At 37.1% G+C, this 15478-nt stretch overlaps 1 protein-coding gene across 1 annotated transcript; it reads right to left on the reverse strand.

Moving 5' to 3' along the window:
- Nucleotides 1-605: 605 nt before the first annotated feature.
- On the reverse strand, nt 606-12674 carry ppan (peter pan homolog). Its single transcript, XM_017454760.3, has 13 exons — nt 12482-12674; nt 11205-11375; nt 10953-11054; nt 10313-10363; nt 9932-10102; nt 9657-9733; nt 9323-9430; nt 7842-7965; nt 7642-7720; nt 7432-7561; nt 6383-6549; nt 5239-5710; nt 606-1578 (listed from the first exon to the last, which is right to left on the reverse strand). The coding sequence occupies exons 1-13, from the start codon at nt 12494-12496 to the stop codon at nt 621-623; spliced, it is 2625 nt and encodes an 874-aa protein (XP_017310249.2). The 5' UTR covers nt 12497-12674; the 3' UTR covers nt 606-620.
- Between the last annotated feature and the right edge of the window lie 2804 nt (nt 12675-15478).

The following is a 15478-nucleotide window of genomic DNA, read 5'->3' on the forward strand; positions in this document are numbered from 1 at the left end:
TGCAATAACTGTTTAAAATAAAAATCATATTGTGTCGTGACAAAGCATTAACATGCTGTAAAACTGCAAAGCCAATACATTACCATCTTGTATCATGATATTTAAAATGCTGTAAAATTCTTCAATGTGTCACAAGGGGGTAATGTATTGGCTTTGAAATTTACTATGGTAACAGATGTAGGTCCAGCATTGGATTAGCTTTGGTATATGTAGACACAATGGACCTACAGAGTGTCATGGTGGGCCCATCTGGAAACTGTGAATAAACCTAAAAAGAACTTCCTGGAGAGCATCCCATCACTGGATTTACAATTTGAATCAGTTCTGATGAGACCAAAATAAATTTACTGACCATGCAGGTCATCAACATGTTCCCCAAACCCACTGTAACATAAAACATGGAGGTGCAACATGAATCTTTTGGGGCTGTTTAACAGCTTGTGAATACTGAGTGTATTATCAGTTTTACTAACTACAGTAACATTTTTAACTTGAAACCTGGTTACCTCTTCCAGAAGGGTGAAATTTGGCCATAGATTAAATTTTCAACATGTTAATGAGCTGAGACATACATCCAAATCAACACAAATGTTTGCAGGAAAACAAAATCGCTTGCAATCTCAGTCTCTGGATTTCAATTCAAGGTTCTGTTCTTCAGCTTTTGTGATCTGTACATTTGATACATTTGAGCTCTTTGTACAGCACACTGCCCTGACACTTTCAAACACAGCCATATACAGGATGGGATGGAGGCACATGTTCAGGCAAGCTAATGCCTTTGACACTTGGTATTCATCATGCACAGAACAATCAGATTTATTTTTTTCCCTCAGTTCAAAGTTCCATATTTGTAGAATGTGATAGGGGACAAAAGACACAGTGTACAGGATGCAGCTTACACCAACAATCAGAGCCACTTTTTTTTTCTCCAGTGAGGTGATATTTGCATTTCTAAAAACCACCCACAAAACACCAAAATAGGATGCAAAAGTAACTACAAATGGGACAAAACAGCCTATAACAACCATAAACACCCTGTAGGTAGACTTTAGGCTTGATTTTTTATCTAGATTTGCAAATATTAAACATTTGTCACTATAGACACCTGAAAAGTAGAGAAGTGGAGATGAAATGCTTGCCACAAAGATCCAGACGAACACACTGATGATCTTGGCGTGTTTTGGGCGAATGTGTTGGCGTGCGAAGAAGGGATGAACGATGGCCAGGTATCTATTAACACTGATGCACATGATGAAGTAAATGCTGACATAGAGGTTACAGGTGAAGAGAAAGCGCTCTATTTTGCAGACAGCATCACCAAATATCCACTGCCGTTCTCTTGAATAATAGTCCATAAGAAGGGGCAGACTGAGGGCGTAAAAGATGTCACTGATGACCAGGTTGCAGGAGAACACCACTCCCGTGTGCCAGTTCTTCTTCTCCTTAGTCACAAGCAGCCACAGCGCCAGTATGTTCCCCACCAGCGCCACACACATCTCCACACCGTAGATGGGAGGTAACAGTTCTTTTTGAAACGTACTGTTACAGCACCAGTTCATTTTCATTTTACTGAGCCTCCTAAAAACAGCAATACAAAGCATCTGTATTAGAATAAATTAAATGAATAGTGTATGATACTCATTTTCTTCTAGTCTTGCTTCTGGATCCACATTCGTTGTTTATTATCAAGTCATAACCCAAACGCACCATTATAACAAATTAGACAGGTTAACCATTCAAACATATAATCCTCCAAAATTATAACACTGTTTTCCCAAAATGTATTGAGACAGTGATAATATTATAATTGTAATATTGTATATTGTAAAATTTTGAACAACAGCAGTTTACATACTTAAGAAGTTATAACGAACCATTTATTTAGTATTCTTAGCACTTAAGCTTTAAGAAACTTCATTTCATTTACAGGTTTTTTCAGTTTCTAAAAGAATTTTACATTTCTGTTTTCAAACCTGTTCTGGTAAATTGTAATATTTAGATGGCCAAATAGAAACGCTACTTCAGTTAAGGAAACTGATGTTTCCAGCATGCAGTTGCATGATGCTAATATGTGGTCACAGGCCAGTCTATTGCAAAATCTATATATAAACTATAGAGAAATATATACAATTGTATAGAACTACTGGTGTATTATGTAATATGTTCCATCTGGTCAGTGTATAGCATATTTTTAGCTCCTGAGTATCAAAATACACACACACACACACACACACACACACAAACACACACACACACACACACACACACACAAAGAATGCACATTAACTAATATGACAAGCTTTTTGTCTTATTAACTTAAAAAGAAAGAGAAACAGAGAATTAAGTAGTAATACTATAATGTAGGTAAGAACGTTCCCCAACATTAAATATAGCTATAAACAGATCAATTGTGACATGTTCTTTAATAAATCGAAGAAGTGTAATCTTTGGCAATTTGCTGTGGTATAAGAGGAGGAATAAAATATTTCAGGACATGGAAGTTACTGGAAATAGTCAAAATCAGGATCAGGTCTATTATTTATGTAGTGAGGTACTGTTAGTGAATGTAGAAGAAGGCTGAAAACTGTGCAAAGGAAGTGAACTAGAACAAAACCAAATGCTTAATAATGCCACCTAGACCTCCTGTAAGGTTAACAGCAGAACATACTGTGGGGGGGAGCTGGTGCATACAAACAGCACATAATATAAAGTAATCGCACTTAAAGAGCAATGAGTGGTATGGGTATATTATCCTTTTTCCTTGTGTGTGAATATAAAAATCACCTGCACCACTCTACATCCAGGCAAACAAAGATTCAGTCCCCACATCTTTTTCTCGTTTCTGAATTTTCCCTAAATTAGCATTTTCCGCTGTGCACAGAAATCACTGTTATATGGAAAGTGTTTTTTAAGCTAGTCTTGATGCAAAGGTTTGGTGCATCGAATTTTATTTACCAACAAATAAAATACAAATGAAATATGCTAACCCTGTGAATAATGTAATATTGTCTTAAATTGTTCTCTTGATAGAATATAGTTCAAAGATGTTAGGGTGGGTTTCCGAAAACTCTCTGCGATCAGAGTCATACTAGCAATGTAATAGTCAGAGTCTAAAAAATGCATTTACCCATGTGCAGTCTATTTCAACAATTGCCAGTTGTATGCGACCCTTCAAAGAATAAATGGACACTTTAGAATCTAACATTTTCCCACACGGTCCCATTAACAAACTTTCAATACCTTAACATTTAATGACACTATTTTAATAATAATAATGACTGTTTATCTTCTCACTCACCAGTAGCCTGTTCACAGATTCTGTGAAGACAGTCTGTGGTCTACTAGAAGTTTAAAAGAGGCTTTTCATTTCCTGGTTGTAATAGTGCACACATTGCTAGTGCATCCTCTTTTCCTCTTCACCTTTCTCATTATTAAAGTTCCTTGTATCTGCTCCGGCCTATTTTAAACATTTTTCTTCACTCCAAATTTTTTGACAGCAGACTTCTGCCATTTCAAAGTAGTCTTATTGTACCAGCAGACTCTTTTTTTTTTTCTTCACCAGAAGCTTTTGGCCATAGGTTCCCTTTTTTTTATGATGTGTGTGTGATATTTCCTCTTTGTAATGTCTTGCATCTCTTAAATGTCTCTGTTAAGGTTTATGATAAAATTTTAAATTGGGGCATTCACGACTAATCTCTGGAACTGTACTGGAGGGATGAAACACCGTTCTTCCAATATACATTGCCTCGGTTTATTGATTTAATGACACATTCATCTTCAGTAACTGTTTTTCTATTAGTCAGGGCTGCAGTGGATCCAGAGCATATCTCCAGAACTCCATCCCGCCAAGGTCTTTCATTGCTGCACATGATAGAACTGAAATTTTACTACATATTAGAAAGCTTACTTTCAGCTACCTGTGGTGTTAGTAGAATTAATTAGAAGGAAGTTACTCGGCATCCCAATGTCCTTTATAGATTCCTAAACTTGATTAAATTGGTATCTGTCATCTAAACTACAAAAATCGTAGGTGTAAAGAAGAATCCAATTAACTGAGCAATTTATAGGCTGGACTACAAAGCTTCAATTTTTCAGAAACTGTCAAATGAAAATCTAAAACTTAATCGCAAAATAGTGGTTACCCAGTAACCATATCCGTTACCCAGCATTCATTGTGTGTATTTTCAGATGCTTTTAAAAGATGTATACTTGAACATGTTTGGTCACAAGTGTTAACACTGTGCTTTGATAAATAAAATGTCTAAGTGATGCAAAGGAGTTTGGTTACAAAAAGAAATACAGATCTTACACTGCAATTATTTACTTAATCTGCAATATTACCAGACTCCATTTCCAAAATACTTAAATTCTCGTAGGTTTTCCTGTCTTGATTGTAGGCTTCATGCTAAATGTGTTCATTCCATTAGGCAATTTTACATTTATTTCTTTTCTTTTTGTAGCCCTAGTGGTTTTAACTTCATTACTAAAGTTACTTTATATTATTTTATCAATGTATACTTTATATAGTTACTTTATATTACTTAATAACCATGGCAGACTGTTAGATACCATATTTACCGAATAACTTACTGAAGGCAAATTAGAAAATTCTCCAAAAATCAGACACACAGGCATACTTGGGGCAACTAACGCACAGTTCACACATCCCTTCAGTACCAATAAAATACATTTCCCATCAGTAACATAAGTTCATCCAAAACCAAGTAAAATGAAAATCAGGAAGCATTTATAAAGGGCAGTTTATTTGAACCATTTTCTCCTCAATAAAAACTCTAACATAAACTGACCAACAAATATTTTAATAGCTCAATGATGTTGAATTTGTCTACCTATCAGTATTAAATGTTACTTTATAAAATGTTCAGATTCTGTACAATTAGCCAACATCTTCAAACTACAGACTTTCCAGTGACATGTAAATCTCACTGATCAAAAGTTTCATTTCCTCTGCACAACCCTTTTCTCATCTCATTACAACACGGCCACATTTCAGGAAAATCATGGCAATTTTATGAAAGACTCATTTATTGCTATAAATGCAATAAACATTTATGAACATTTTTTTTTTACAAAGCACAAATTTATCTTTCGACAGATCTTTGCAGTCTTTTCATGGCTGCTTTAGCAGATTAGCAGTTCGAACTGAAAACAACGCCACCACCTGGATGTGTTCATCCAGTGCAGTCACTGCGGTGTAGATCCTGGCTCATGTTTCACCTTCTCTCTTTCTTCTTCTTGAAGTCCTTCTTTGTTTGTCCTCCTCTCGGGCCTGCTTTAAATGCAGAGCCGGTTTTGGGTCTTTGTCCTTTCCCCTTTGAACTTTGTGTCCCACTTTTCTTTCCTCCAAACCTTTCCCCTTTGTTTCCTCCAAACCTTTCCCCTTTGTTTCCTCCAAACCTTTCCCCTTTGTTTCCTCCAAACTGCTTTCCTCCTTTACTCTTCCCAAACCGGCTGCTGACCCCGGTTATTTTTCCCGCTCTAAATCTTTTGTTTCCTGCTGCGAATTTACCCATGTTCTTCCCACCAAACTTCCCACCACCAAAGTTTTTGGCACCAAAAGAAACCTTGCCACTAGGTCTGGATCTTGATTTATCGTCATCAGAAGCTTTTGACGCAGACATTTTCCTCTTTTTGAAAGGCATAGGTGACTTGCCCGGGCCATGTTTCCTCTTTGCGGTGGGGAACATGTCTGAAAGAATATGAAAAGAGAAGCAGATGGTAGTCCCTAGAACTTACAACAAGCGTCAAAAGTATGTGATGCATCTGCAAAGAGCACAGTTTCCGACCTCATTTGCAAAGGGCTGGTGTGGGAGCTGGTTCTCATTCTAATCAAACAGGAGCCACAAACAAATTACACCTATTTAATCAGCTGATCTTGACTTGCTGCTTGGCTGGAATGAAAACTTGCAACCACACCAGCTTCCTGAAGACATTTCTACCATATAACATGCATCATGATATACAGGTTTGCTCACAAACAGCCATTAAACCAACAGTCTTACATTACATTAATCTGAACTAATTACAATAATTTTACATTAATCTGTACTAATTTGTTTTACAAGCACCACAGAGTTTGTAATTGTTATAAAAATCATGTGATGTCTCAGAACAACATATCACAATATCAATATTATAGTCATATTGCACAGCCCTGATTAAGTTATTACTCTGCTCTCATTATCTTTTTGTAGTTATGTCTCATTGCATGTCTTAAAGGGGAATCAAATATGTGAACTGAAACTATCCAGGGTTATCTATAGCTAGTGATATCTTTAAGACAACTGACAAAAACGAACACTTTTAGAAACGTGTGAAGCGTGTGAATAAAAGGCTATCCAAAGTGTATGAGAGATGTTACCTTCATCAGGTTCCTCCCCGACAGCCTGTCTGTAATACTCTGCCTCATCTTCGGACTCCTCAGCCTCAGGCTTGTCCTCCTGCATCCCAGGATCCTCCACTTCACTGTCATCAGACGCAGCCACTTCCTGCTGCCATTTCCTCTTCATGCCCTCCAGACTCTTTTTCCTGCGCACACACACACCTAATCACATATGCCACCGAAAACCCAATACCCAAACAGGAACTAATTATAATGTGCGTCAGACTGATAACGATTCTTTGAAAACTTGAAATGAATAAAAATGCCACAGTGGTTAATACTGTGTACAACTCACTCTCTCTGGCAAGGTAGAAAGATCACATCGGCATACACACAATCAGCAACAGAGGAAACAAACCGCTCAAAAGTATGGTTGCATATAGATAACTGGTATGGTAATAAGAGTAATTTAACAAAGCATCTTTTGACCACTAATCGCTAGGAATATAAATTAATGCTATGATCGCAGTCCTCCTCCCCTCACGGCTGCATTACAAATCGAATAATAATAATAATAATAATAATAATAATAATAATAATAATAAGGCTAATCTAATGAATAGTTGAAAACATCAAAGCCACTTAATATTTAGCTATACATATTTTAAAAATCTGATGACCCAAGTACTTGCACAATATCTAAAAGGTGCAGTCTGAGGATCAGTTGGAGGAAATGTGAATTATGAATGAATTTTTTGGAGGAAGCGAGTTACAGCCTGTACGTGTGTATGAAGGCAATGAGAGAAATTTTAAGCACAATATTGTCACTATTACAACGTAAACAACTAAGCTCTTCACGCCCAGTAACTCGTCTTCCGTTCATTTTCCTTCCTACCGAGTGATGCATGACCTTCTGATCATTTTTTCATTTTATGTATGTTCTGGTTTGTCAAATGTGACACTGACCACCTAGTGGACATATTCACAGTACGTGCATGACACCTGCACATTTGCTGATTCAGAAAAGTATATATCAAAAAAGTCTGGCAAAACCTCATACACGACTTGAACGCCCTAGTGCTATTTACCTGTTCGCTTCTCGTTTCTGATTCTTCAGGGCAATGTTTTCATCCTGCTTCATCCTGCGGTCTTCCTTCTCCTTCAGACGTTCCTCCTTCCTCTTCAGAATCTCCCGAATCTCCTCCTCACTCTTCGTCACTACAAAGAACAAAAAGTTATTCAGTACTTAAGTACACACAGACCGTATGTACTCCAGCCTATATTAAGATGGAACTCACTAATAGAATGATAAAGCACGTTCCCCTCTCCCAGGCCTTCTACAATCTTCACCAGCTGCAGGGTCATTCTGGGGCCGATCTTTATAAAAAAAAAATAAAAAAAAAAAAAAAATTTTAAAAAAGAAGAAGATTTGATCGGTCACGCAAATTTAAAGTAAGGAATGGCTCTAATGAGTCTGATCAACCATCCTCTTCCTCACCTCAGTGAGTCGGATGGCGCTCTGCTGCGCCTTCATGTTCCCGCGGCCTGAGTACGCCTGAGGCAGCTCGGTGATGTTGTGCTCGCCGTCCTGCTCTGCTTCGCTCTCTGAAAGGTTTGCACCCCTTACAGGGTTTAAAAAAAAAAAAAAAAAAAAAAAAAAATTCTTTTTTTTTTTTTTTTTTACATTTTTAAACCGGCTCTTAAAGTACATTTTCAAAAGAAGTCATGTTTTAGATTTTCCATAACCGAGGCATCAGAGCGTTTACTTTGAAAGATCACTGAGCAGTCAGTGACATTTAAAGTGTCATCATTTGCATCACACTGCACAAGAGAGCTGGAAATTATTAGTCTGGTTTTTATTCACACACTGTAACCATACCAACAGTCTTACCAGTCCTAGCTAGTGTCTGTTAACGAACTGGCCTAGCTCTAGGAAAAATTTGTATTGTTAGTGACCAAATATAAGGGGATTTATGACCTGTTCAAATATAATTTGATATTTCACCATCGATATCTCAGAACTGGGGTATGAATTTGTCTATTGTTTGTGACGTTCATCATCCCACTTCATCTGTGGCTGCATACAATCAGATCACACAATCAGTGTTAGACCAATCTTTGTCATTTTCATTACGGTTGAGAAATCTAACCTAGAGTCCTTTCAGCCGATTCTCATAAGACCTCACACACACAGTCATAAAAGAAAATGGCAAACATGTAAGACGACTGTGGGGATTTGTGCTCATTCAACAACAAGAGCATTCGTGAGATGAGGCACCGATGTCGGGCGAGGAGGCCTGGGGTGCAGCCGGTGTTCCGGTTCATCCCAAAGGTGTTCAATAAGGTTGATTTGCAGGTCACTCGAGTTCTTTCACTGCAAACCAGGCCAACACGTATTCATGGACTCCACTTTGTGTACGGAGCACTGTCATGCTGGAACAGGTTTGGGCCTCTTAGTTCCAGTCAAAGGATATCTTAAAGTTACAGCATACAAAGACATCCAATACAACTGTATGCTTTCAACTTTATGGCAACAGTGTACAGAACCACCTACAGAACCACATGTAGGTGTGATGATCAGGTGTCCACAAACTTTTGGCCATATAATAATGTATGTGCATGCTCACAAGCAAATTGTTTTATTGTTCTGAAATGGAAGAAAACTGATGGACCATGTGCTGGAAGTATTGGTAAAGTATAGTAAAGTTCTGCGATCGGAAAACACTTAATCCTAGAGGGACTGTGTAATGTGTTGTTGGATTATTATGAAAAGTGATTTAAGACACACACACACAAATAAGCACCTTTAAAGTCACGGTCACTAACGTACATAATCATGCTATAATCTCAAAAACACGTGTAGATTCACAGAAGTACAAACCAGACAGAAGAGAGCCCCCTGCTGCCTGTGAAGAGAATTGCAACTCCTATAAAAACAAGGACTCCCCAGCTCACAAACCCTCCTTTCACATGACTTACTTCAGAAGTAGCTCACTGATGTCCTCCAGTCTGCTCATGTTAGGGAACTTCTCCTGCAGGATCTTCTTCACACCCTTGCTCATGCCCACAGGGACCACCTTCAGACTGCTGCAGGGCAGAGAGGAGAATTAAAAATTAAAAAAACAAACAAACAAACAAAAAAACTGTTAATGGAGAGTGTGTATGTCAATCACACATCCAATGGCAATATAAGTGAGTAGGTGCATCAGTGCGTTTACTTTGAAAAATCACTGTATTCTCATGTGTAAATCTTTCATCATGTGCACCATCTATATGCTATGACCGCACAGAGCCACTCAGAAATGTTACTTACTAATGCCGAAACTCTATTTCTTGAGTCTTAGGATCATAATCCACCAACACACACCTCTTTATGCTGTTCAGGTTGACCTTAATAAAATATACGTACATAAAAATAAAAAAAAGAGAGAGAGGAAAATATTTATTCTGGAATGGGTATGAACAGTAAACATGGCAGCTGAGAAAGCATATCAGAATACAAGTCAGATCAGAGGAAACCTCAGAAACCTATACATTCATCATGTTACTTTTATTACACAGATTCCTGCTCAACTCCTGATTTTATACCCTGTGCACGTTGATGGAAGGGAACATGTTCTGAAACATGGTAGCCATCACTTTGATATGCATGCCCTCCAGCCCAAAATTATTCAGCACCAGCAGCGGGTGGTGGGCAAACTGCTGCTCGTGCATCCGGTGCCTCTTTAAAGATGAAACTACATCCTTAATGAGAGTGTACTGAAAACGAATAAACAAAAACAGACACGCTCGTTATTTAATAAGAGGCAGGAAATCCAGTGTATTATTAAACGCTTAATCAGCAGATACATCAGTGCGTTTACTTCAAAACAATCACTTCGCAGTCAACACACTAAAAATCGCATCACCTGTATCTGAACGCCTTTAAATTTACAAAGAGCACCCAAATACTAACAGAGCCGAGCGTACCTTAGAAATCTGGAAATGGACAGTGGGGCCTTTAGGAAGCCGGGCCAGTCTCTGTGGGAGGAGGGAGAAGAACGGTCACTTTAATTGCAAAAGGTGTATTTAATGCATCCGAAATTGGATTTAAAAACATTTAGACATTCATTAAACTCAAGACATTGTACCTTCATATGCATTCATTGGGATTTCAGCACCTGATCAAATGTATTAACACTGAACAATATATTGTTTAATATGCCTAAGATATTGCTTACAAAAAAAAAAAGCATTGGAACATTGACACCATTACCCTTATAAAGAAGGCCAGAGCTTTAAAATACAACGTGCAAACATCTCCACATCTTTGTGCAATCCCAAATAACTTAGTTAAGTAGCTCCGAGTCTCGTTTAGTATCGCAGTATTCTCAGATATATCTAAATAAATCAGAACTGTGATTTTACCTTAATGAAAAGTTAGTCTTATTTTGAGATTGAGAGATCACAAAATATTCTCCAAAAAAAAAAAAAGTACCACAAAAGATTTACTGCTCAGATACAATCAATATAATCTGAATAAACCGTACATAACTATTCATACATTGGGGAGTGGTTCATATCATCATTTTTTTTAACAAAAATCCAATAAGTCTGTGCTGCTACTTACCAAGTTAACACTATTGTCAGTTTTGGTGAAGATCAGGAAGTGCGTGACTCCCAGCGGTCCTGCTGCGGCCACAAAATCTTTTAAGACATTTTTCTTTCGAACCTGCATAATAACGGAGGAAAAAGACAAACACTTACAGCAAGCACTTTCACACCGGACAATATGAACACCGTCTTCGCCGTCCGTGCCGTAGTAACCAGGCACAGCAAAACTACATTGAACATTAAACGTGTGATGATTTGGAGTAAAGACCTTTAAGGACTGCGCTGTGTACGGCTCCATGACACGCCGCATGTCCATCACCAGCTGTTCCACGTTCTTCCCGATTTGGCCACGGTGAAAGACGAAGGAGTGCGGCACGCTGTTGTACTTCTCCTCGGCCACGTGATTCGAAGCGACGCGGGCCGCCTTCTGGTTTTTAGTCTACAGGATTAAAAGTAATATTACATCAGACAGATGTGTCAAAGTCTGAAGAACTTAAAAAAAAAAAAAAAAAAAAAAAAACCATTATCATTTTGGTTTAACGACACACAACATTTTTCTTAGCTCAAGTTGTTTAGCTTGTCTGTAAAGGGAAATTGTTTTTATCTACCTGATTAACTTGAATTATCTGACTAACTGATGAATTATTGCACAAGGTTACTAATACCTCCTAAAAGATTAAGGTTTTTACCTGAGTGTACGAACAGCCATAGCATTAAAACCCCGTACACACTGATTTGTCTGTAATTACACACCATAATAAACTGCTAATCTGACCCTTTGTTTTATTTTTCTCTCGCTCCTTAAAAAATCACATTGATGATGAAATAAATCCGGCTCTGTCTGATCTGATGTGACGTAACGGTCTCCCTCTCAAGGTCGGAGTCAGGAAGCATTTAGGATTATATAAGGCGTATGTATAATACATACATATAAAATGTCCTGTTTCTCTGAATACTTTGGTCACGATGATTAACTTTTACTGCAACTAAAACCTGTACTGAACGACACTAGTTCTTAGTAAAATTATTTTAAAAGTTTCATCTTTTATTAAACATATTTCCAGATTATTATATATTTCTATACGTATACAGCTTTTATACACACACACACACACACACACACACACACACACACACACACATCTATCTATATCTCTATACACACACACACACACACACACTCATATACATATATATACCTATAAATATATATAATAATCTAAATGATCTAATATATTAGATGTATAATATAATAACCTAAATAATTTACCTTAGATAATAGATAATAATTTCAATTAATTAAGGATTTAAAGATAATTAATTTGCCTTTGAAACTCAGCCTAAGTGCTCAGGGTTCACTCACACAGCAAAGATTAACTACACACCTTATTCCTAAGGATCTTTAACTTTTTTGAAAATAATTATAAAGGTAATAAATAATTCCACGTGGAGGGAAATTAACTTTCGAGCCTGAAGAAGCTCAGCTAGCGCGTTAGCATTCAGCTTTGCTCCTCCGATAAAACATGTTGTTTAAGTTACTCTTACCTTTCTTTTCCCCATCTTTTCAACTGATAAATTAAACAACAACTGTTAAATAAAATAAAAAATCAGACTATAACATGAAGTTCTAATGGATAATAAACAGCTTTGTCGTCGCCAGCCCTCATGGTTAGGCAAAACGAGGACACATGAGGAACCACGCTGCACGACTGTGCGTGTTTCATCACCCGTATTCTGACAGGCCCGGTCTTCTGCTCTACGATTGGTTATTCATGTCCGCCTCCTTCATTCCGATTGGTTCAAGTCAACAGTCAAGTTCGTTGATTGGCTGGTAAAGCCGCGTATTTAAATATTCAGGAATACGGGTTCGAAAAATAACGAGAACGACCACGCTGCGAGTTACGGAGTGTACTGCGCATGCTTGCTGCAGAATGGGAGGAGAAAGCGAAGAAGAAATCACCAGAGCATTTGTCTCTATCGCTACCAGGTGGACAAAAGGAGAACAGCCCCTCTCTTATATATCAATGTTGGTAATAGTCAGAAAGTACGGAATATGACGGACCAAAGGGGTTCAACGTTTTTTAAAAATGGCACGTGTGAAAAGTGTATATTTTAATTTAATTTCTAGACCAAAATGAACATTCAAATTTAATAATAATAATAATAATAATAATTAGTTTGTTGCAGTTTACTCCTCTTAATATAGATTGATTGTATGTAGAAAAAGTTAATTTGATTATTTTTAAATGTGTTTTTGCTTAATAGCATTTTTATATACTTGTGCCTTGTACTTTTAAACAGTTCTGTATATTATAAATTGCATGATTTATCATTCAGACATCATTAATGCTTCATCACATGAACGTTTAAGCTGTACATTGGACATTTGCATGAATAAATGCATAAAGGTATTAATAAAGCATTCTGATTTCCGTGTAAACAAATTTTCGATCCCCAAATAAACCGATTTTCAATCCCCAATAGGCTGCAGCAGTCTTCCTGATAGTGTCATTAACACTCTGGAGTTTATCATAATTCTCATGTATTCGAGATGGTGCCGTGCTCCTGGCAGCCGGTTACAGCAGCTCCCGTCTCTAAGGACACTTTTACTTAAATACATGAGGGAGGTATTCCTACGTACCTACTGCATATCTACTGCATAATCTACTGCGTATCTACTGCATAATCTACTGCGTATCTACTACATATCTACTGCATATCTACTGCATAATCTACTGCATAATCTATTGCATAACTACTACATATCTACTGCATATCTACTGCATAATCTACTGCATAATCTATTGCGTAACTACTGCATAATCTACTGCGTATCTACTGCATAATCTACTGCGTATCTACTACATATCTACTGCATATCTACTGCATAATCTACTGCATAATCTATTGCGTAACTACTGCATAATCTACTGCGTATCTACTACATATCTACTGCATATCTACTGCATATCTACTGCATAATCTACTGCGTATCTACTGCATAATCTACTGCGTATCTACTGCATAATCTACTGCATATCTACTGCATAATCTACTACATATCTATTGCGTATCTACTGCATATCTACTACATATCTACTGCATAATCTACTGCGTATCTACTACATATCTACTGCATAATCTACTGCGTATCTACTACATATCTACTGCATAATCTACTGCGTATCTACTACATATCTACTGCATAATCTACTGCGTATCTACTACATATCTACTGCATAATCTACTGCGTATCTACTACATATCTACTACATATCTACTACATATCTACTGCATATCTACTGCATAATCTACTGCATATCTACTACATATCTACTGCGTATCTACTGCATATCTACTACATATCTACTGCATATCTACTGCATAATCTACTGCATATCTACTACATATCTACTGCGTATCTACTGCATAATCTACTGCGTATCTACTGCATATCTACTACATATCTACTGCATATCTACTGCATAATCTACTGCATATCTACTACATATCTACTGCGTATCTACTGCATATCTACTACATATCTACTGCATATCTACTGCATAATCTACTGCATATCTACTACATATCTACTGCGTATCTACTGCATAATCTACTGCGTATCTACTGCATATCTACTACATATCTACTACATATCTACTGCATAATCTACTGCATATCTACTACATATCTACTGCGTATCTACTGCATATCTACTGCATAATCTACTGCATATCTACTACATATCTACTGCGTATCTACTGCATAATCTACTGCGTATCTACTGCATATCTACTACATATCTACTACATATCTACTGCATAATCTACTGCATATCTACTACATATCTACTGCGTATCTACTGCATAATCTACTGCATATCTACTACATATCTACTGCGTATCTACTGCATATCTACTACATATCTACTACATATCTACTGCATAATCTACTGCATATCTACTACATATCTACTGCGTATCTACTGCGTATCTACTGCATAATCTACTGCGTATCTACTGCATAATCTACTACATATCTACTGCATATCTACTACATAATCTACTACATATCTACTACATATCTATTGCGTATCTACTGCATAATCTACTGCATAATCTACTGCATATCTACTACATATCTACTGCATATCTACTACATAATCTACTGCATATCTACTACATAATCTACTGCATATCTACTACATATCTATTGCGTATCTACTGCATAATCTACTGCATATCTACTGCATAATCTACTGCGTATCTACTGCATAATCTACTACATATCTACTACATATCTATTGCGTATCTACTACATATCTACTGCATAATCTACTGCGTATCTACTGCGTATCTACTGCATATCTATTGCGTATCTACTGTGTATCTACTACATATCTACTACATATCTACTACATATCTACTGCATAATCTACTGCATATCTACTGCATAATCTACTGCATATCTACTACATATCTACTGCGTATCTACTGCATAATCTACTGCGTATCTACTGCATATCTACTACATATCTACTAC

The sequence above is a fragment of the Ictalurus punctatus genome, chromosome 24 (assembly GCF_001660625.3).
Source record: "Ictalurus punctatus breed USDA103 chromosome 24, Coco_2.0, whole genome shotgun sequence".
Lineage (NCBI taxonomy): Eukaryota > Metazoa > Chordata > Actinopteri > Siluriformes > Ictaluridae > Ictalurus > Ictalurus punctatus.